This window comes from Amblyraja radiata, chromosome 1 (assembly GCF_010909765.2).
Source record: "Amblyraja radiata isolate CabotCenter1 chromosome 1, sAmbRad1.1.pri, whole genome shotgun sequence".
In the NCBI taxonomy this organism is placed as follows: Eukaryota; Metazoa; Chordata; class Chondrichthyes; order Rajiformes; family Rajidae; genus Amblyraja; species Amblyraja radiata.
Window position 1 is genome coordinate 172,308,958 of NC_045956.1, and position 21,853 is coordinate 172,330,810.

Here is a 21,853-nt window from a genome sequence, read left to right on the forward strand (position 1 = left end):
GAACATAAAATGTTGGAAGTTGAGAAACGTTTAGCTTGTAAATTATGTTGCCAGCATAGAAAATTTGATATGGGGAAATATGGAGAGGAGAATACGTAGTACGGGAGGAACACGGTAGTGTCGTGCTGGTCGCCATCAGGGATAGCGGGCCGGTTTACCATTCTTTGGTAAGATTGCAGAGGAGGTTGTCCAGATTTATGCGTTGGATTAGGGGTATTAGGTACTGGGAGAAGTTGGACAGACTTGCATTGTTTTCTCTAAAACGCCGGAGGTTGTTGGGAGACCTGATAGAAGTATATACAATTATGCGAGACATAGATTGGGTGGACAGTCTGAATATGTTTTCCCAGGGTGAATAAATCAAATATTAGAGGGCATAACTTTAAGGTGAGAGGGGCAAAGTTTAAAAGAGATGAGCGGGATAATCATTTTTACACGGATGGTGGTGTGTGAGTGCCTGGAACGCAGTGCGGGGGTGGTGATTGAAGCAGACACGTTCGTGGCATTTAAGAGTCTTATGGATATGCAGGGAATGGAGGGATATGGATCATGTACAGGTGGATGGTATTGTCACCCTGTTCCGCACGGACCTCGTGGGCCGAAGGGCCCGTTCTTGCGCTGTACTGTCCTGTTTAACGTTGAACTCAGCGGGTCAGGCAGCATCTGTGGAGGGAATGGGCAGTCGACGTTTCGGGACGGGACCCATGTTCTGACTGAAAAAAATCGTCCCGAAACATCGTCTACCCATTCCCTCCACAGATACTGCCTGGTCTGCTGAGTTATTCCACCATTCAGGTGTTTTGCTCAATATTCTAGCATCTGCGGTTACTTGTGTTTCGGTCAGATAGGGGTTTAACACCGAATGCCAACAATCTATTTTTAAATATTTAATTACGGGACATGGATGTCGCTGGCGAGCACAGTATCACTCAAATCGGGCATAGAACCGTATGGTCAAGTGTCAGTCATGTCTAGTCCACGACAATTTGGAATGATGGGAAGGAACTGCAGATGCTGGTTTAAACCGAAAATATACACAAAAAAGCTGGAGTAACCCAGCGGGACAGGCAGCATCTCTGGAGAGAAGGGATGGGTGACGCTGAAGAAGGGTGTCGACCCGAAACGTCACCCATTCCTTCTCTCCAGTGGTGTTGCCTGTTCCGATGAGTTAGATATGAGTTTGTGTATCTAATTTGGAATCGTAAATTGGCCTTTGTTGAAGCAGGGCGGATGTTTAGGACAATCTGGTTGTCGATCGGTTGGGTTATTGATAATGGAGTTTTATTCTTAAAATATTGAGTCCCTGCGTGGAGGAGAATACAAGATAATGTGATTCTGGGTTTAACGCGGGATTAACGCGCTGCCAGCGGTGGTTGTTGGGGCCGACATGACACAGAGGCGTTTAAGAGGCTTTCAGACAGACACATGGGTATACAGGGAATAGAGGGAAATGGATCACGAAGAGATTAGTTTAACCTGGCATCATGTTCGGCACGGACATTGCGGGCAGAAGGGCCTGTACCCGAGCTGTACTATGTTCTATGTTCTATGTTCTTTCTATTGTCACGGCTTGGAAAATAATTGATGAGAAGAACGAAAGCCACATTGATGTAACAAGTGGTGATCGCTAAACCTTTCATGAATAATTTGGTAGCTAGATTTTTTTACGGATTTATGCTTTTAACTCCTTCCTGCGCTCGCATTTAGAAATGCTAGCAATGTCTAGTGTTGTACGTCAAGAGTTCAGTAATATCATCGCGGCCAGCATTGGAAGGATGGGGGGAGGGGGAGGGGGGGGGGGGGGGAGGAGGGGGGAGGAATAACATCGTTCCTGTCCTTCTCACTCATTGAAAACATTTCATTTCAAATTCCAATTTGTGTCAACAGAAAATATATTTAACAACATATTAACACATTAACAAAACAGTTGGTTAAAATTTTAACGATTCCACATTTCCCTTACTAAATAAGGCGAAACTCCTTCCACTATTGCATTTCCATTCCTCTTTGAATCTCCCCCATTGATCCCAGCAGTGCTCTGATTAGTGTTTACCTCCACACTGTGTCATCAGAACGGATACATCGTGGGTGTAGTGGGCCGGGCGGTTTTGTGGGGAAGATTAGTTCTTTTTTTTTAATTAAGCGATTATATATTATCTAGACCCACGGGATACACAGACGCTATATTAAACACATTATTTGTAGTTGGAGGACGTTTTAACATTTTGTACACCAGGATTTGATTTCACTGCGTGATTCATTGAGTTATAGAGCACGAAAACAGACCCTGCGGCCTAATTCCCCCATGCCGACTAGGATACCTAATCCCAATTGCCCGCGCCTGGTCCATTTCCCTCTGAACCCTTTCTATCCATGTAGCTGTTCAAACATCTTTTCAATTTTGTTATTTTACCTGCCTCAACCACTCCCTCTGGCAGCTCTTTAGACACATCCACAACCCTCTGCGAAACAAATACCCTTCAGCTTCCTATTAAATATTTCCTTTTCATCCCAAATGATCTCACGTGTTTAACAACTTTTAAAATGCAGGTTTGAAAAGAAGAAGCAAATTCCTTGTCAACTTTTAAATGCCCGCAAAGAAAGCATTCGCCAGTAGATGCCGGTATTGAGTTTTTGTTTTATATAGATAACAGAATAACAATTTCATTTAAACAGGCTATTGGATTTAGTAAAAAAAAGATTTGTTTTGTTTTAATTTGTGGACAATTATATTTGCGACAATGATTTATCCAGTAAATCTAATTTAACGATGTTAGCAGTGAAAGCTTTGTAAGTGACCGTTAAACGTGGCACTTTCCTTTGCCTGCACTATGAGAGTTAGCACGCCTGTATTTTGAGGACTAGGAACAGTGGCCAGGAAATGGGCAAAGACTAGAGAAAAGAAGGCGGATAGGCAAGCAGTTAACAGAGATAAAAAAATATTCAGTTTGACAAATAATGAGAGAGGTGATGTGTTAAGCTTGAACAGTAAGCAACCCTGGCGAGACTGGTGCCAACTTTGGCTCCAGAGTGAAGCCATTTTGGAATAAATGTCTCTTGTTGTTCGGTCTCTGGCGTGTGATGTTGTCTAAAATTTCACGAGGGCAACCAGGGCTGGGAAAATAATTGATGTGTCAACATGGCGCGGTGTCAGGGAGATTAGCGCTACTCTTCTGAGTGGCGTTAGCCATGAAAGGAAGACAAGATTGGTTCCAGGAATTAGGACTATTTGGCATTTTGAAGCTAGTGGAAATGAAATTAAGAACCAATTAAAAACCTCCAGCGTCGCTTTCCCACAGAAGTGAGAAGAGATGAGGACGGTAACAGAAAGCAGAGGATGAAGGCAACATAACTTTCACCTTTATTCAGTCTCAATAGGTCTGATATTTGTTTAGTATGTTACTTGAAATTCATCTAATTGTAAATGTAAAATTTAAAAAAATCCATGTCAGGATTTGATTGCAAGACCCTTTTTTTCTGGAGGGGTGGATATAATTCTTTTACGTGAAAATAAAACTGATAAAATATACTTTTCAAACTCTATCCGGTTGCATTTGGCATTCTCCAGCCTGTGTGTCTTCGACAAATTAACAGAGTGCAATTATTGTTAACAGTTATACATTAGCAATTGATACACGTGCACTTCCTAAAGTACTGCTGTTTTATGATTTTAATTAACCCTCAAACTCAAAATAAACCAAGCGTCCACGTTCCACGCCAGCGCTTCCCCTTATTTTTCCCCGTCAGATACTGGTGTTAAACAACTTATTTGTTCTAGCCCTTCTGTTCGCCTGCAGGGATTCGACGGTTGAATTCCCTGAACTGTGAGTAGAAATTAGTCAGTCACCGCAGTGAGACGCTACCACCACTCTCTGCTCTGCTCTGCCTTGTCCGTGATCTGCAACGTTTAATGACACACGCCCAGAGAAAGATAAAGGAGCGCGTGTCCCATCCCACGGACGCACATCTCCTGTGCGCTGTTAATTACTGACCCATCACAGTCACGGATAGAGGCACCGAAGGCTTTGCAGTACTGCGCTCGCCCTGCAGAAAATGCGGGGTTTTGTTTCACACGCTCAAAGAGGGTTGCTTGTTACAATAAACCGACAGACCCGAGAGAGGGGGGAAAAAAAATCACAAACCGAAAGACTAAAGAGCAATTTTTCTCTCGCCTGTTGCCTCATATTGTTGCTATTAATCTCGACTTTGATACTGTAACTAACATTTTTTTAAATATTTATTTAAATCAGGATAGTTTACAAAATTGATTAACTTACATCATTGACGAGCCGTGAACTCTCTCTTATTCCCAGTTCTTACAGGTGGACTTAATATCATAAGAGACTGGTGGGAAGTTACATATACATTTTTAATCCTTTACAAATTTCAAATGACAGTCGAACAGAGGATGTTTGAAAGGTTTTAAAGACGCGTTGAAGCTTAAATAGTGTTTGGAATTGTGAAAGAGACCGATGCAAGGTTTCTCGGGATCAGTACAGTGTAATTCATTCACACCCAGTGTTTTCACTGACTGCAGTATGTCCCCAAGTTGTACTTCCAGTTTTTGGTGAGGGGTGAGGTGGGGGGGAGGGGAGAGGGTGGGGGAATTTGGAGGAGAGAGGAAAATAAAATCAGACTTCACATTCCCTGGCTGGCTGTTGATGACAAGAACAGGATCCGTAATCATTGATGATAACCAGAGCGCCCTCGATGTGATTGGGTTTATAGTCCACGTAGTACTCCTGTGTGGACATGGCGGCCATCTGATGCATAGTTTGTTGCTGTTTCTGCTTGCGGCGCTGTGTCACAAAGCACTGCCTCAAGTGCCTCAGGCCAGCGGGGAAGCACTTCCACGAGACGTACAGCACCAGCACCACGATCAGAAAGGAGAAGAGGAGCGCCATGGTGCCCGTGATCACTTTGTGAACGTGAATGGTATTTTCCTGCTGGTCGTGAGAAAGCACGCCGGTGGCACTGATCAACTCCGTGGTTCTCACTCCCGTTGTGTCCTGCGTGGCGTACATGCTGGAAGCATCTCTGATTACTGTCACACCCTGGTCTGTGCCCGCCACCATGGTCACGCCTGACTCTGTCGCCGTGCCCGTGGCCGGGTCGTCACATATGTGAAAGCCATGCACGGCGTCGAGTACCTCCTCGCCCTGTGTGTGGACAGGGCTGGCACACAACAAGCTGCCTTCGTGATGCCCCTTAAAATTGCTCAGCCAGGTGGCCAAAGCACATATATTCCGATTGCACTCCCAGCTGTTCCCAGAAAGGCTGATGCTAGAGAGGGATTTCCAGGAGTCCAGAATTGCCTGCTCGATGCTGGTCAGACGGTTCGAATCCAACTGAAGTATCTTCAGGTTAGGCACAACGTCAAAGGCATAAGATTCAATAAACTCAATCTCATTTCCGGAGAGGTCCAGTTTTTCTAGATGGTTCCAAGTCCAATCCAAGGAGTTCACCACAATGATGACTTTATTCCACTGCATGTAGAGGGTTCTCAGAGATAGCAGCCGTGGAAAGTGAGCAAAGTTTACTTTCACCAAGTCATTGTGCTCCAAGTGGAGTTCAGTCAGTTTCAACAGGCCGGCGAAAGCATTCCGCGCCAGGCTTTGCAACTGATTATATCCGACGTCCAGAAACTCCAGGCTCCGGCAGTCCTGGAAGATTCGGACCGGGATTGTCTTTAGTGCATTGGACCTCAAATGCAACGTTTGCAGCTTGCGTAGTCCGTGGAACATGTCGGGTTCCAGGCTCTGCAGGTTGTTGTAGGACAGGTGCACATGCCGCAGGTTCGGCATGGGCCTGAACGTGGCGTTGGGCAGCTGGGTGATCTTGTTGGAGCTGAGCACCAGCTCCTTGAGCCGGCGCAGACCTCGGAAGGCATTGGGGTCCACCGAGTAGATGTGGTTGTGGTCGAGGTAGAGCCACGTGAGCTGCAGCAAGCCGGTGAACTGGTCATCGTGCAGTTCGGACAGGCTGTTGTATCGGAGCGACAGACCCTGTACTCCAGACAGGTTGTGCGGCATCTCGCCCAGGCTCTGCGACTCACAATACACCAGCTTCCCATCGCAGCGGCACTGCTGGGCACAGACACTGTCAGCGGCGGGTAACATTTCCAGCAGGGCGCCCAACACACACACAACCGACGCTGAAGGCTTTTTCAGGAGCCAGTGTAGACTGAGACCCACAAGAAGGAAATCCATGAGCAACGATGATACCTCCAATCTCTCGCTGGGGTTTCCTGTGTGTCCTTTAATTTGACGATGTCTTCTCAATCGCCAAAGTTTTTTACATCATTTCTGTGTGGAGCCGAGAACCGAGTGTTCAGGGCTGGGTTTTTTTCTGACTCGCGCGTGAAGATCCCCTGCCTCGGAGACATCCAGGGTTGAGTTTGAAGGAGTTTGAAAAAAAAGAAGAAAAAAAGAAATCTAAGTATCATTGATCTTTTTTCATTGTAGAGGCTGCAAGGAGATTGCTTTAATGAAAGGATTCAAACGAAAATAATCTTACCCATCGTTTTCCACACAGTGACAGGCTCCATTGAGTCAATCGTTTTTTTTTAATGTCCACACTAGTTATGTTGTCGGCTGTGTTAACAAAACCCTAGTGCAGGCGAATCCAATGCTTCTCTCTTTCTCTCTCTCTCTCCGGCTCACAATACCTCGGTCTGTATCTCGCCGCGGAAGAGCCGAATCGGACGAGGTCTCCCCAACTCGGAGCTCCAGCTGACTCGTGCAATGTTTAAGTTTCCGGGCTTTTTATACAGCTGCCGCCTTTTACCGTCTCTCCTCCTCCCTCCTGGCCGCCAGCGACGCGTTGCCCCAAAACACTTCTTTTTTTTTTAAACCCCCCTCGCGTTAACAATCCGTTTCGGACCCCGTCAGTCTGAATTACCGTGCCATGATTTGAAACGAGCACTGGCCGGTGTGACCTCTAATCAACGCCGACAGCCAGCGATGACTGCGTCGCGCTGCCCCAGCTACGGAGCAGCAGCAGCCGCCGCCGCCGCCGCCGCCGCCGCCGCCGGTACACTTTGCTTGTTAGATGATGCTCAGAGCAAGATGGATCGCGGAGCAAAGCTCACCTCCCTTTAACAGAGTACTGCACTGCGAGAGCAGGCAGACGTGCTGAGTGTTGACAGAATGTCGTAAGCCACTCATGATCGTTCAGACTTCCCAGTGGTATGTCAAACATGGTCAGATTGAAAGGGGTGGGCATAAAGCAGCGTTTTAATGAAGCAGAAACGGATAGTGTTTCCCCTGCAGCCATACAGAGAGCATTGTATCTTCCGTGCACATTGACCGATGTAAATGCACTCCTGCACACTTAAAGTGGCTCAAAGAATCCGGCGGAGCGAGAATCTGCTACTGCAAGAGGAGAGAAAAAAAACTCCTCTCCCCCACCACCCACCCCCGATCGACGTGGTTTCTGAGCGTTTTCGACTTGATATATCCTCCATTCTGCAAAAGTACGAAGCTTATGCAAAGTAAAATACAGATACAACTCGCGCTATCAATAGTGGAAATAATTTACTAATTGTCGGCTGACTTTTTACCTGTTCAAGGTTCGTTTAATAATGTAAAAGGCAGGGTTAACCCTGAAGACGAGGTGGTGAATACGGCTAAAACACGGTGCAATTGATAGGCCCTACCTTCCCCTGCTTCATCCCCCCCCCCCCCCCCCCCCTCCTTGAAGTGGCGACAGCGATGCAAATGGTCAAATCTTGCAGGGAGTAGATAGACCGACACGAGGTAGGAAAAAAACCATATCCAATAAATTCCCAACTCGGACCATAAAATATTTTCCACGAACCATTCAAAAAATCTATTCAAATGAGTGCTTTTAGAGGAGCTGATTAGTGCGGATCCTCGCTCAGGCAGGGACCATAAAACAAGCCTGTCAGTGTGCATCAGGACGCTTTCTAATGGAGAAAGAATGAATCAAAACAGTAACGGCTTTGACTCGCTTACTTTCTAATGTCACCTCAATTATGAACGGGCATTGCCATTAATGATTCCAACACACACAAAAATAAATAGCTACAAGTGGTTAATGGCATGGTTGAAATAACTGCAAAACATTGAACATCGAAGTAATATTTCCATTTATTATTGCCCATTTCCCGTGCTCCTCCTGGTAAGGACCGTCGTTGCCTTTTCAGTTGTCAGTCCCGAATGGTTATTCATTTCCACGGGCGTTTCTAACAATTATCTGTACGAGTACCTCGGCCAAGTGTCCATGAGTTCCAAGAAGGAACCGCAAAAACTGGAATCTTGAGCAAAGCACAAAGGTCTGGAGGACCTCAGCTGGTCGGGCAGCATCTGTGGAAGCACCGAAAGTTATGATCGAACCCAGGATGCTGAAGCTGTGAGGCAGCAGCACCCCTGGCTGCACCACTAATTGAAACTAATTTAGTTCACACTAAAAATATTAGCTAACGTCTTGGAGTTTTCAAGCCGGCTACGGTGTCTCCCAATGTTACAACGCTGCTTACTTTTCTAATGAGCTTCACTCTAAAGTGCAACGAAAATCAAAAAATGAAGAAAGTTAACATTTCAAGTCAAATAAGAATGTTTCAAGTCAAAGATAATGGATCCTCAACATAACACATTAACTATGTTTCTTTTTCCACCAATGCTGTCTGACCAGCTGAGTGCCTCCAGCATTTTCTGTTTTATTTGATAAATGTAAGTTCTTGTCTTTTTTTCTTGTGCTTACCTAGCTATCCAAAACAAAGTTTGTTGACTGTGATTCTTTTGAGATGGGTATATTGGCCTCAACACATCATTTTTGACTATAATCTAAGTTTCATGGAGTTGTACAGCAGAGAGCCTGGTCCTTTGGCTCATCATGTCCATGCAATCCACCATGACCAATCTCAGTTGCCTGTATTGATTCCAAATCACTAAGGCCTTGTCATTCAAGTATCTGTCCAGATACCTATTAAATATCGTTATTGTTCCTGGGTTTACCACTTTTTCTGGTAGCCCATTTCAAATATCAGAGTTATACAGCATGGAAACAGCCCTTTTGGCCCATCTCATCCATGCTGACCAAGATGGCCCATCTAAGTTAGTACCATTTGCCCACACTTGGCCCATATCCCCTTAAACCTTTCCTCCCCATGTCCCTGTCCAAATATATATTTATATGATGTTATCATACCTGCCTCAATTAAATCTCAACTCTCTCACCTTAAACTCTCACCCGCCGTGGGAAAAAGACTGTGCATTCACCTTGTCTATTCCCCTCATGATTTTATATACCTCTATAAGAACATCTTTCAACCTCCTGCACTCTAAGGAATAAAGTTCTAGCCTGCCAAACGTCAGCCTATAGCTCAGGCACTTGAGTCCAGAAACCAGTAGCACGTTAGAAAGTTATTTTTCTTATGCCCCACATGCCATCGAACAATGTTATCTTATTTAAGTAAAGTCCCAACTAATTGGACCAGGAATATTTCTAGCCTGTTTCTCTTCTTGCTTCAAAATATCAGTTGCTCAGGCACTGGAGAGAATAGGCTGCCAATTATTTTAGTTGTGTGTGGAAAACAGTATTTGAAGTGTAAAAGCACAAAGCTCATGATCTTTTAGATATCATGGATCCCCGCCTTCCTGTATGCTTCTGATTCATGGATCACTGACAATAAGCACCTCAAACCACTGAAGAGGTACCACTCCCAAATTCTCAGGCTAGAGCCAATTTTAATGTTTTTTCCCAGGCCATCATCCCCAGAACTGGAGGACCTAGTAACACTCAGTTGGCTCATTTGGACAGGCATGTCATTCACACATCCCCTGAATAGGCATCTTATTCCTAGCTCAGCCACAAGAAAAGATTACCAGTTGGACAGAGCAAATGATCCAAGGATATCCTCAAAGATTCCTTGATAAAATGTAACTGTTCAGCAGACTCATAGGAATCCCTAGGTCATGACTGCTCAACAGGGTGAAGAAACATTTAGGATAGCATTGAGAACATTGAATTCTTTATAGAGAATAGATAGAAACATGGTTTAAATTATGGATAGTGCATAGTTTAGAGACCCTCAAATTATCCATCCATTTGCAATATCAAACAGATACTGTGGCTGAGACTGCAGGTTTCACATTTGCTTCATCAGCCACCGACAGAACTGGAGTTGAAATGGGTCCCAAGGTAGATGCAAAGATGGCGATTTCCAGTTCTACCATCCACAGAATATGACTGATCAGTCCCTCAGTTAATTACATTTGTCAACATTTTGTCTAGTCGCCTTCATTTAACAAAATAAAAATAAAAGCCTGGAGATGCTGGAAATGTAAAGGAACCCCAGGAAATCTTCAAATTCTCTCATATTCTATTGGAAATTTTCACTGCTACTGAATCTGAATTTTTTTTTCAGAAGTGAAGGACACTACCCTTTGTATGTTAGTGTGTAAAATATTTCTTGATTTTTTTTCTGAATGATCTTATACGAATTAAAAAATGGTCACCCTTTGTTTGTAATGCCCTCACCAGAGGAAATATATTTTTTTGTATCCAGCATATCAAATATCCTAAACATTTTAAACAGCACATTGTATTGTGCCTGAGTTGGGAGCATTCTAAATTCTGAATCAGGAGGCTGTGATCCGATAGCATTTTTTGTGCTTCAGAGGCTGGAGTAGAAAACTACAGCCTGTCATTGCAATCGAGTACCGAAGGAGTGCTGCAGTCTCAGAGGTGCTGCCTTTTAAATAAGATGTTAAAATGGGGTCCCATCTGTTCCCATTTACGATTTCTGTGGCACTAGTCCCGAGAAAAGCATTCGAATGATCCCGGTATCCTGGTCAATATTTTTCCATTTAATCAACATACGAATATTTTATTTACTAAAATATCCTCCCACTGTGGGTAGACAAAAATGCTGGATAAACTCAGCAGGTGAAGCAGCATCTATGGAGAGAAGGAATAGGTGACGTTTCGGGTCGAGACCCTTCTTCAGACTGACGTCGAGGGGGGAGGGGAGTGGGGGCGGGAAAAAGAAAGGAAGAGGCGGAGACAGTAGGCTTGAGGGAGAGCTGGGAAGGGGGAGGGGAAGGAGGGAGAAAGCAAGGACTATCTCAAATTGGAGAAGTCAATGTTCATAGCTCTGGGGTGTAAACTACCCAAGCGAAATATGAGGTGCTGTTCATGCAATTTGTGCTGGGCCTCACTCTGGCAATGGAGGAGCCTGTTGTGTAAACAGGTTCCCACTGTGGGAATCTGTTGTGTAAAATTTGTTGCATTAAAACATTGACTGCACTCCAAAGGTAAATCACAGGCAGTAGAAATTTTTAAAATGAGGGATATGGACCGAACAAATGGGACTGCCTTAGATGGGGCATCTTGGTCGGTATGGACAAGTTGGTCTGAAGGGGCGGTTTCTATGCTGCAGGACTCTATGTCCTGATAGTTATGTGAAAGGTATTACATAAATGCAGAACATAGAAGTTTATGCAACCAATTCTCATAACTTAACTCGAGTATTATTCTGATCAATATGCACAATATTTTTTTCTTTATCGTGTACACGGAAATCAAGTATAAATTACAGGGATTCAATATAAAGCCCCAGCTTTAAACTGCTGTTTTCTAATGAAGACAACTCATTGGGAGTTCACAGTAACATGGCTGTAAATACTGCAAATAACATAATGTGTCATATTTATAGGCATGTTTTAAACCACAATAGACTGACGAGGGCCTCACTGTGAATCAGGAGTTGAGCACTGAGGGCAAAAATGAAACTTCAACACTATAATTTACTTCCACAGCATCAGTTTAACATGTGGTGGTAGTGGCATTAATATGATGTCACTGTGAGCAAATAGCCCAAGAGGGCCATTTTATCAATTAATTATCTAAGTACTTGTCCCCACCCCCAGGCTCCATTTTCCTGTCACAGCTGTGATCCTTGCCCTAAACAGCCACCCCCTCACTACCAGATCCACTTACATTGTTCGCAGAGACCATTAGCTTGGGTACCTGACAGCATACAACCTTTTGACAATTAGTGAGTTTAAGGGAAGTCAGTCATAGTGTTTTTGGTATCACTGTTTCGGCCCTGAACTCACCCTGAATTGAAAGCAGTGCTAAGGCACTGGCTGTTTGATAGTATTTTCCACTGTTTGCTCAAGGAATCTCTCCAATTTATATTCCATTGCAGTTTGCCTCATGTGGAAGTTTCCCCTTTTTTAGCATTCACATTTTCAATTATTGTCTTCTTCGCATCTCTAAAAGATGAACTAGCAGCATACAATGTTGATGAAATTATACATTAAATCCAGTTTAATTGATTTGGATCTTGTAGATTGTTTCAGAAAGAATATATTTGTAGATGTTTTCACATTCTTTTTGCATGTTAAGATTGATCCATCAGTTCATAAGTTATAGGAGCAGAATTAGGCCATTCGGCCCGTCAAGTCTACTACGCCGTTCAGTCATGGCTGATTGAATCACTCATTTTTACGTTTCCCGAGTTTTGAAAGTTGGGAGGTCAAGTTGCAGTTATATAGCTGCATTTAGAGAATTGTGTTCAAACTTTCCCTCTCAATCCCATTCTTCTGCCTTCTTCCCATAACCCCTGACACCTGTAATAATCAAGAGCCTATCAATCTCCACCTTAGAAATATCCATGGACTTGGCACCAGATGTGGCACCAGCCGATGCACCAATTTTAAATTTCTGGTGCATGCTGACGGCAGGGTGCATGCTGACAGCAGGGCCAAAGGGCCATATGATTTATGTATATCAAGGAATGATCATTCTTGATTTCTAGAAGGCAGTAACAGAACTTTTTGTATTTCCTGATCGTCTGATGGGTTTCATATAGCAAGATACATATTATGTGAAATAAAGAAATATTCACAATGTTTTGGGTTAGATAGAGGTTACTCAGCGTTGCGATCCTGTGCAATAGGTTTCTCCTGATGTAAGATTCATGCTACATTTGATTGAACAGTGACTACCCATTTCGTAGCATCAACTCAGAGTAAAGGCTGTACTAGATTTTCACTGATGGACATTAAATATCAGCCTGATACAACTAGAAAACATTGCTGAAATAACATGCCTTTTGAATGCAGAATTCTGCAGACATTTCCTTTAACCAGATAGCATCCTTGTGAATCCACACAGGCTTTGCCTAGTCTGCTGAAGGCTTATCATTATTATTTTCTCCTAACTTTTATATTCTCCTAAATCATGTGTTCCTTTAATTTTTTTATTTTATTTATGGATTTCAGCATTTTTTTCTGTAGCACTAAATTCAAAACATAACAGGCAGGAATTCCCCAGACACACAGAATACCACCTTCCACTTAAAATTAGTCTGAGAAACCCTTCTTTACTCCATTTCTTCCATTTCCCCCCCACTAAATTTAAACTAATTTTAAATCGAAACCCGAATTCAATATAGATAAAATTCTAGAGCAATCAATCATTTTTACCTTGCCAAATGCATTCAACCATTTAGATTTTTTTTAGTGGACAACTCTTTAACTGGTTAACGGTCATTTCATCCTGAATTAGACACTCTACCACTTTGTCCATCACCAACTGGCATGCCATTACCCAATTAGACTTGTCTCTCTTTGTAAAAGAATTGGCACTGAACTTGGCAGTCTCCAATCCTTTCTCAGAGATCTGCATGCACAAGAAACCTACTCTGCAATTGACTCCGACTTCACCGCCTAGAGTTTCTTGACAAACTGAATGGGAATGGGCCAAGTTCATATCAGATCTCTTCACACCTGAATTTTGATTTTAATCTTCATTTGGTGTTTGTGAGCTGTGCTGTTCTAAGTTATATGCATTTATTCTAGAATGAAGAAAACTCAAAATTTGGTGTTGTGTAAAATTACCCACATCCATCTTTTTTCTTGCAGTAGATTAGATTAATGTAAGAATTCATTATTTCTACAGCCGTCAACAATTCCCCCCCGCCTAAAGGTAAACATACATTTACATCACCAGTAGGAATCGGCCCCTACAGCCTGCTCTGTCTGGTATTCAATAAGATCACGGCTGATCTGATTACAATCTCAATGCTGCCCACTCTCAGTAGTCATTTCCCCCCTTTGGATTCTGTGATGTTTCTACTTTTTCATAAATTAATGTAGAACTGGTGCTGGTTCAAGTTAGAAAACAGAGGGATGCCATTGTTGGAGTATTAGGGTAGAGGCCATTGCAAGCAGAGGAGACAGTGACTGCTTGATACGCCTCCTTTGAATTATAGAGGGACTTGTTTAAAAGTGAACTACAGAGTTGTTATTGTTATACAGACAATCAATTTTATTATTTTGTAAACAACAAAGTCTCACATACCCCAGAAGGCCGAATGAATGACCAAATTGTTTTTTTTTTTGTAATGTTAATTGTTGCAAGAACAGAGAACAGTACAGCTCAGGAATGGGCCCTTTGGCCCACAATAACCATGTGCGAATATGAAGCTAAACTAATCTCAGACTACCCATAATCCCTCCATGCGCCGGGGAGATGGCAGCACTGCTGGCAGTCTGTTCGTTTTTTTCTTTTTTTTCTTTTTTTCGTTATATTTTAGTTTATTAAAAGTTGGTTTTAATGTTCTTCGGTTTGTTTTATGTGGGGGGAGGGGGGAGGGGATCGGGGGAAACTTTTTTTCAAGTTCCTACCTTCCCGGAGATGTGATCAAGTTTCGGATCACATTCTCCGGGCTCTGCGGCCTACCATCATTGGAGCTGGAAGCCTCCTCGGACTGTCGTGAGCCCCACCGCGGGGAGCGGACTTCACATCAGAGTGGATCCCTTGCCTGGGATTGCTCCCACCGTGACCACCATGGACTTACCATCAATAAAGGAATCAAATCAAATCAAATCAAATCAAGGGCTCGCAGTCTCGGATGAGGCTAGTCGGGGGCTCCAATGCCGCGGAAGGCTCGACCAGCCCCAATGTGGGGTTTGATCACCTGGCGCGTCGGGAGCTGACATCCCCTCGATGCGGGAGCGGATCGCCTCAAGGCGGACGGCCCGAATGCCGCCGGCTACGGGAGTCAAGACCATCCCGTCAACGGAGGGCTCGAGGCCCCCGACCGAGGAAGAACAAAAGGAAGGTCTTGAACTTTATTTCGCCTTCCATCACAGTGAGGAATGTGTAGGAGTCACTTTGGTGGATGTTCATATTAAAATTGGAGTTTTTGAGTGATTGGTTGCTTTTAATTGTTTGACTGACCTGGCCAGTGAAATTACTCGTATGCTGCAAAATATGCTTGGCGAATAATGTGTGATTCTAATTCTGATTCTGATTCCATGCATATCCAGACAACTATCCAATAACCTCTTAAATACCACTATCTTATCTGCCTCCACCACCACCCGCGGCAGCGCATTCCAGGCACCCACCATTCTCTGTGTGTAAAACCAGCTCTGCACATCTCCACTAAACTTTGCCCCTCTCACCTTTAAGCTCTGGCCTCTTGTCTTTGACATTTCCACTCTGGGAAAAAGGTTCTGACTATCCTATCTATATCTCTCATAACTTTATATACAAGTCCATCACTAATTTTCCAGCACCCTTGGTTACAGAGCTTTGCCATATTATAATTTTGCACAACCAACACACCTGTGACCTACTAATTATACCCCTCCCGTCTCTCTGAAGCTCCATACTATGCTATAAACTTAAATAAACAGATATTAAATGGAAATTAAGTTTACAGCAAAACTTGCATTTCTTGAATGGGCAGCACAGGCGGCAGTTAACGAGTTGCCCACGGAAGTCTAAATGAGGGTCGGATCAGTGGCCTCCCACCGGGATGATATGCCAATTTACTGGCAGGATTACCGGGTTGACCTCCGCTGCCCCGTGATTTGCCAGACATGCCAAAAATGTGGTAGGGTGGGCATGCTGTCGCCTCTGCCATCCGATGTGGGCCTGCGAGAGGAGTTTTGTCTGGATTAAAGCGGGAAAATCGGCATTGGATCTGTACTTCTATCAGGTCTCTCCTCAGCCTCAGAGGCTCCAGAGAAAACAATCCAAATTTGTCCAACATCTCCTCATAGTTAATTCAGGCCTCTAATTCAGGCAGCATTGTGGTAAACCTCTTCTGCACACTCACCAAAGCCTTCACATCCTCCCCGAAATGGGACAACTAGGACTGCACGCAATACTCCAAATGTGGCCTAACCAAGCCCTATAAGATCTGCAACATGACATGCTGACTCAATGCCCAGACCAATAAAGGCAAGCATATACCTGTCTACCTACTTACGTGAAACTAATCTCACTTTCAGAGTAATAGTTGTTTAATTGAGTTTAATTTCTCAATCATAAGGCACCACCTCTAAAAATGTAGAGTTACCACAGCAATATTCCAGATTATACACTTATGTCTGCTTGCTGGGACATAGAAGAAGATGATTCAGCCCATCATCATCAACTATGTTCCTTCAAATTACTGCTCTTACCAAAATGTTTAACTTTCACTTACAGACATAGTTATATTGCACAGAAAAATGCCCTTCGGCCAAGATGCCCATGTCAACCAAGATGCCCATCTAAGCTAGTCCCATTTGGCCCATATAACAAAAACCTTTCCTATCCATGTACCTGTCCAAGTGATTTTTAAATGCTGTTATAGTACCTCCCACAACTACGTCCACTGGCAGTTTGTTCCATATATCCACCACTTTGGAGTGAAAAGGTTTCCCCTCTGGTCCGTATTAAATCTTGGCCCTCTCACCTTAAACCTATTCCTGAAGTTTTTGATTCATCTACCCTAGGTAAAAGACTATACATTCACCCTATCTACTCCCCTCATGGTTTTATACCCCTTTTAAGAGAACAGGTGGATCCCCTTTAGAGTTTAGAATACAGCATAGAAGCAGGCCCTTTGGCCCAGGGCAAATTCATGCCAACCATTGATTGCTCGTTCACACTAATTCTATGTTACCCCAATTTCCCATCCACCACTTACACACTGGGGACAATTTATTAAAGACAATTAACTTAAAAACCTGCACGTCTTTGGAAAACACACTTGTTTGTGAAAAACACACTGTTCATGATAACACTACATGGCAAATAAGCATATAACTGATATACTTTTATTCACCTTTTCTCCTCGTGTCCAAATTACAAATAGATCTAACCTTCAGGAAACATTTTGGTGATAGGTTCATGCTAATTTCCAATTCTATATAACTTCCTGTTAGCCAGACCTGTATGCTCTTCAAATTATCCAATTAGTTCCCTTTCATGACATGACAAAGATAACACTAAGGTTATTTTTGGTAATTTGGATAGGTGTGGAATTAGAACGCAAGGCCAAGCAGCGATGTCCAAAAAGAATAGGTTCACTAAGATGACAAATTAAAAAGAAAAAGGGAACACTAAGAGAAAAAAAATAGATTGGAAAATAAGACTAAAATAAGAAAAAAGAGAGTGAAATATTTTTAAGAAAGGAAATGAAAGAATAAAGGGGAGACTCGCATGATAAAAAAATATAAACATAAAGCAAAAATAAATTCCCAATTTCTCTAGAAATCTCAGAGGAAGAGAAAGTTCTGAAAATATTCAACAAATCAGCAAGTAGCTTTTGAGAGAGAGGGTTATTGTTGTAGATCAAAACATTTGTAATTCAGCAGGTCAACCAGCATCTGTCTCTGACCACCTGCAGGTCCTTGTGTTTCCATTCCACCGCTGCACGGGTTATTGATTGGGGACGGTCAGCCATGATCACAATGAATGGTGGTGCTGGCTCGAAGGGCCGAATGGCCTACTCCTGTACCTATTTTCTATGTTTCTATGTTTCTATGCACTGCAAAATCTCCTCAAATATGCCCCCTCGCTCCCACCATTCCTTCCCTGGATGCTTGCTGTCCTGCTGAGTTATTCCAGAACTTTGTGTTTTACTCACAATTCCAGCATCTACAGTTCCTTGTGCCTCCATAATGTTTTAGATCAATGGTCAGCATTTTCAGCACTTCCTGTTTTCTGAAACAAAAGCTGGCATTTCATTAAAGAGAAATACTGTACCTGTGTTTGAAGTGGGTCAGAGGAATTTAAATCTGGTATATATTCCTATCAGAATGTCAAGTCAACGCTTTTGTGGCTTCCAAATACAGTGTGTGTGTCTGGAATACACTGACATAATCACCAATGTCTTTGGAGGGGCATGTCTCCTGGAAGCACACGCCTGCTCAGTAATGCAGCAGATCTTTAATGTATAGGTTTTCCCCATGACATATTGCAGGAGATGTGCCAGTACCAATGAATATAGTTTGCATTGTATTTTTAAAACCAAAAAATGATCGATGAAATAAAACTGACTGTATTTAATTCATAGATTGAAATTGTGAAACTATTATTCATAAACATTAAAAAACAAATCAGGGCAGTGAATAGGAAGGATCAAGTTAATGAAGATGAAGTATCTGACATTTAAAATGGATTAAGTGATGGGAAATGTGGTCTGCATTAAAGTATTTTATCAGGCTCTCCTTTAGGAAATAGGCTTATGCATCACTAAAGAAATGTTAAGACTAGGGCAGCTCTGGTGAGTATTCAATTGTGTGTATATATACACACACACACACACAGACACACACACACACAGCCACAGACATGCACACACACAGCCACAGACACGCACACACACAGCCACAGACACGCACACACACACACAGACACACACACACTCAGCCACAGACATGCGCACACACAGCCACAGGCACACACACACACACACACACACACACACACACACACACACACACACACACACACACACACACACACACACACACACACACACACACACACACACACACACACACACACAGAGAGTTTAGATGTGAATTTGATACAATGGAAACCCATTCTAATTAACACATTGCAATCCTGTTTGCTCAGATATATAATGAACACATTTTGAAGATAACTTTTTAATATTATTTGGCCATTATCGACGGTGATATTTTTGGAATGTATTTGCTCATTTGAAATCTTAAATAAATAGAGCATTTTACAGCAAACATTTAGTGGAATGTTTTTGCTTGGTTTTATTATTTTTATCAGTGAAGGCAACATTCCTACACGGAAGCATAAATTTATTAATCAAAACACAAAGTTCTGGAGGAGGTCAACGTGTCAGGCAGCATCTGTGGACGGAATGGAAGGCAATGTGTAAGGTCAGAACCCTTCTTCAGAAGCTGAAGAAGGCTTCTGACCCAAAAAGTCACCTATCCATTTCTTCCACAGATGCTGCCTGACCCGTTGATTTCTTCCACCCCTTTGTGTTTTGCACAAGATTTCAGTTTCTGCAATTCCTTGTGTGTTTATTTATGTATGTTTTGCCAGCAAATAATTCTATTAATTAACTAATGGGGGTTGTGATGTTATGGGAAAAGCCTGCAATATAAACTTTTCTGAAGTCCAGGCAGGAAGTGTTAGTCTTTACGGTGTCTTTCCTGGCAACTTCCTCCCAGGACTTCTGGTGGTAGCCCTGGAATGTTCCTGTGGCCTCCTTGCACAAAGAACATGTCTCCTGTGGGTTATATTCTTCACCAACCTGTTCCTCCTGTCGGTTTCCCAAAGGCTTGTTCGCATGTGCAGGACGCTTTCCCTTCTCTTTCAGACTTCTGAATGGTCCTTCCATTAGCTAGGGTAGTTTTGATTCATCTCCACCCCATCAAGGACATTTGACTTTGTCTCTGGAGCTGATGTGTAACAATGCGCTACAATGGTGACAACTATATTCTGCACTTTATCTTCCCCTTTGCTCTATCTGTTGTACTTGGGTTTGAACTGATTGTATGGTATATCTGATCTGATCGGATAACATGGAAAACACAGTTTTTACCCGTACTGCAGTTGATGTGAAATAATAAACCATAATCTTAGCATGTCGGACATTCATAAACTGAGGAAGACATGTAAGTGAAGCCAATTTCATCGATGACCAATTTTGCGTATGTTCTCCCTTTATCATGAATATTTTCCCATCAATTCGTTGCTTTCTAATATATATTTAAATAAAGAATAGATAATTTTGTTTCTGGGATGCAATTTTAAATGGTACCCGGACGTCCTAAAGGACGAAAAGTCAAATCCAAGAAGTGGAAGCCAAGATACCAAACAGACACAACGCCAAAAAGCCAAGATACCGAACGGGCACGATGCCAAGCTCCACCCCCCTACCCTCCCATCTCCCTCCAGCCAGTGATGTGATGGATGTGGGGGTCTGCACCAATCGCTGACAAGGTGTCGGACAAATCCCGTCCCCGGAGACGTCATGTCCTTTCAGCGGCTTTTCGATGTCATGTCCGTTCTGCGTCTTGTCCTTTCGGTGTGGTGTCCGTCCAGCTTCGTATCCTTTCTTGGCTTCCACATCTTGGCTTCGGCTTCTCGTCCTTCGACGTCCTGTCCGTACACGATTTTAAATAATGGAATATTTAATTTTCTTCAGGTTTGTACCATCCATTTGAATTTCTGACTTCCCAACTTTTCAATTGGACCAAAACCAGTAAGTAGCCAAATCAGAACCAGAAAATGGCAGATATACAGTATAATAACCGGGAAAAAATTAATATTAAAATTTTGGAAAGGCCCTACAACCCCCACAATTAAAATGTGGATTACGGAAATGTCGGAGACCCTATACTTAGAAAGAATTAGACTTGTCTTAATGGACAAACAAGATCTTTTCCATAAAATTTGGGCTCCATTCATTAACTATCTGAAGGGATAGATTGGCACAGCACGAGGACCCAACTGAAACTTGAACTCAGGAACAGATGAAAAGCTATACTTTATAACCTACGAACCTATCTCCATTGATGTATTACAGGTAACCCATTCCACCTCCCTTGTTTTTCTGTTGTGTTTTTTTTTTCTTTCTTTTTTATTTGTAACTTTCTACCCTCTCTTTTTCCCTCTTTCTATAAAAAATAAAAACACTAGAATCAGAAGTAATTGATAATGGAAAATTTTAATAATGTATGACTGATGTATATGAAAAGTTTTTTTACTATAATATGTAACTACATTTTATAATATGTCTACTTCTAATAAATAAATAAAAAAATAAAAAAATAAAATAAAATGGCAGATACATTCAGGCAGCATCTATGGAGAAAAGAGGTCTGAAGAAGGGTCTCGTCCTGAAACATCACCTATTTCTTTTCTCCAGAGATGCTGCCTGACCCGCTCAGTAACTCAAGCTTTATGTGTTTATCTATGGAGAGAGAAACAGTCAACATTTTAGGCCAACAATGCAAGTATTGTTTGTTCCAAGTCATTAGTTCAGAGTAAAACAAACTGTTTTGGAATCCCTTGAACTAATGGGAACCAATTGAGAGAAGGAATAATTTGCTTTCCGGACGAACTAATAGACATTTAAATTGAATGCCTGGCCAGGAGGCATAAATGTGCCTCCTGCCATCCCGGCCATCCAACTGTGCAGTTCACACAGGCGCTGACCTGATTACCAATAGTGAAGGCCATCTACCAGCATGAGGGCTGAAAGATCCTTGGATGCTGAACTCTGTAGAGAGCTCACCAGTACATTAGAAGCCTATCTGGATCTTCGGGAGATTCTTGAGACAATGGGCAAATGGATGCATCAGCCTGATTGATTACCTTCCATTAACATAAGTTCCTAAGTACCCAAAGGTTTGGGTGTACCTGTAGTGAGCCAAAGGAAGATCTGCCTCACTGTTCGACCAAATCGTATATGGCTGCGGAATTTAGTTTTGAAATTAATCAAGCAGATCCTGCAAGTATGTGTGGATGGGAGGTTAATTGACCATCACCAATTGCCCCCAATGTGTTGGTGAATGGCAGAATCTGGGAGAGTAGATGAGAAAGT

At 42.7% G+C, this 21,853-nt stretch overlaps 2 protein-coding genes across 4 annotated transcripts in view; one reads left to right on the forward strand and one right to left on the reverse strand.

The window, feature by feature from the left end:
* The window catches only part of ctnna2 (catenin alpha 2), a 1,182,272-nt gene that overhangs the window by 409,403 nt on the left and 751,016 nt on the right, over positions 1–21,853 (forward strand). The window lies entirely within an intron of this gene.
* On the reverse strand, positions 4,220–7,175 carry lrrtm1 (leucine rich repeat transmembrane neuronal 1). 2 transcript variants are annotated; one of them, XM_033035464.1, is made up of 2 exons: positions 6,517–7,175; positions 4,220–6,370 (listed from the first exon to the last, which is right to left on the reverse strand). In XM_033035464.1, exon 2 carries the CDS (start codon positions 6,207–6,209, stop codon positions 4,632–4,634), a length of 1,578 nt encoding a protein of 525 aa, XP_032891355.1. In that variant the 5' UTR covers positions 6,210–6,370; positions 6,517–7,175; the 3' UTR covers positions 4,220–4,631. The 2 variants fall into 2 exon arrangements, with proteins under 2 accessions (XP_032891355.1, XP_032891347.1); XM_033035456.1 differs by having other exon boundaries at positions 4,220–6,374.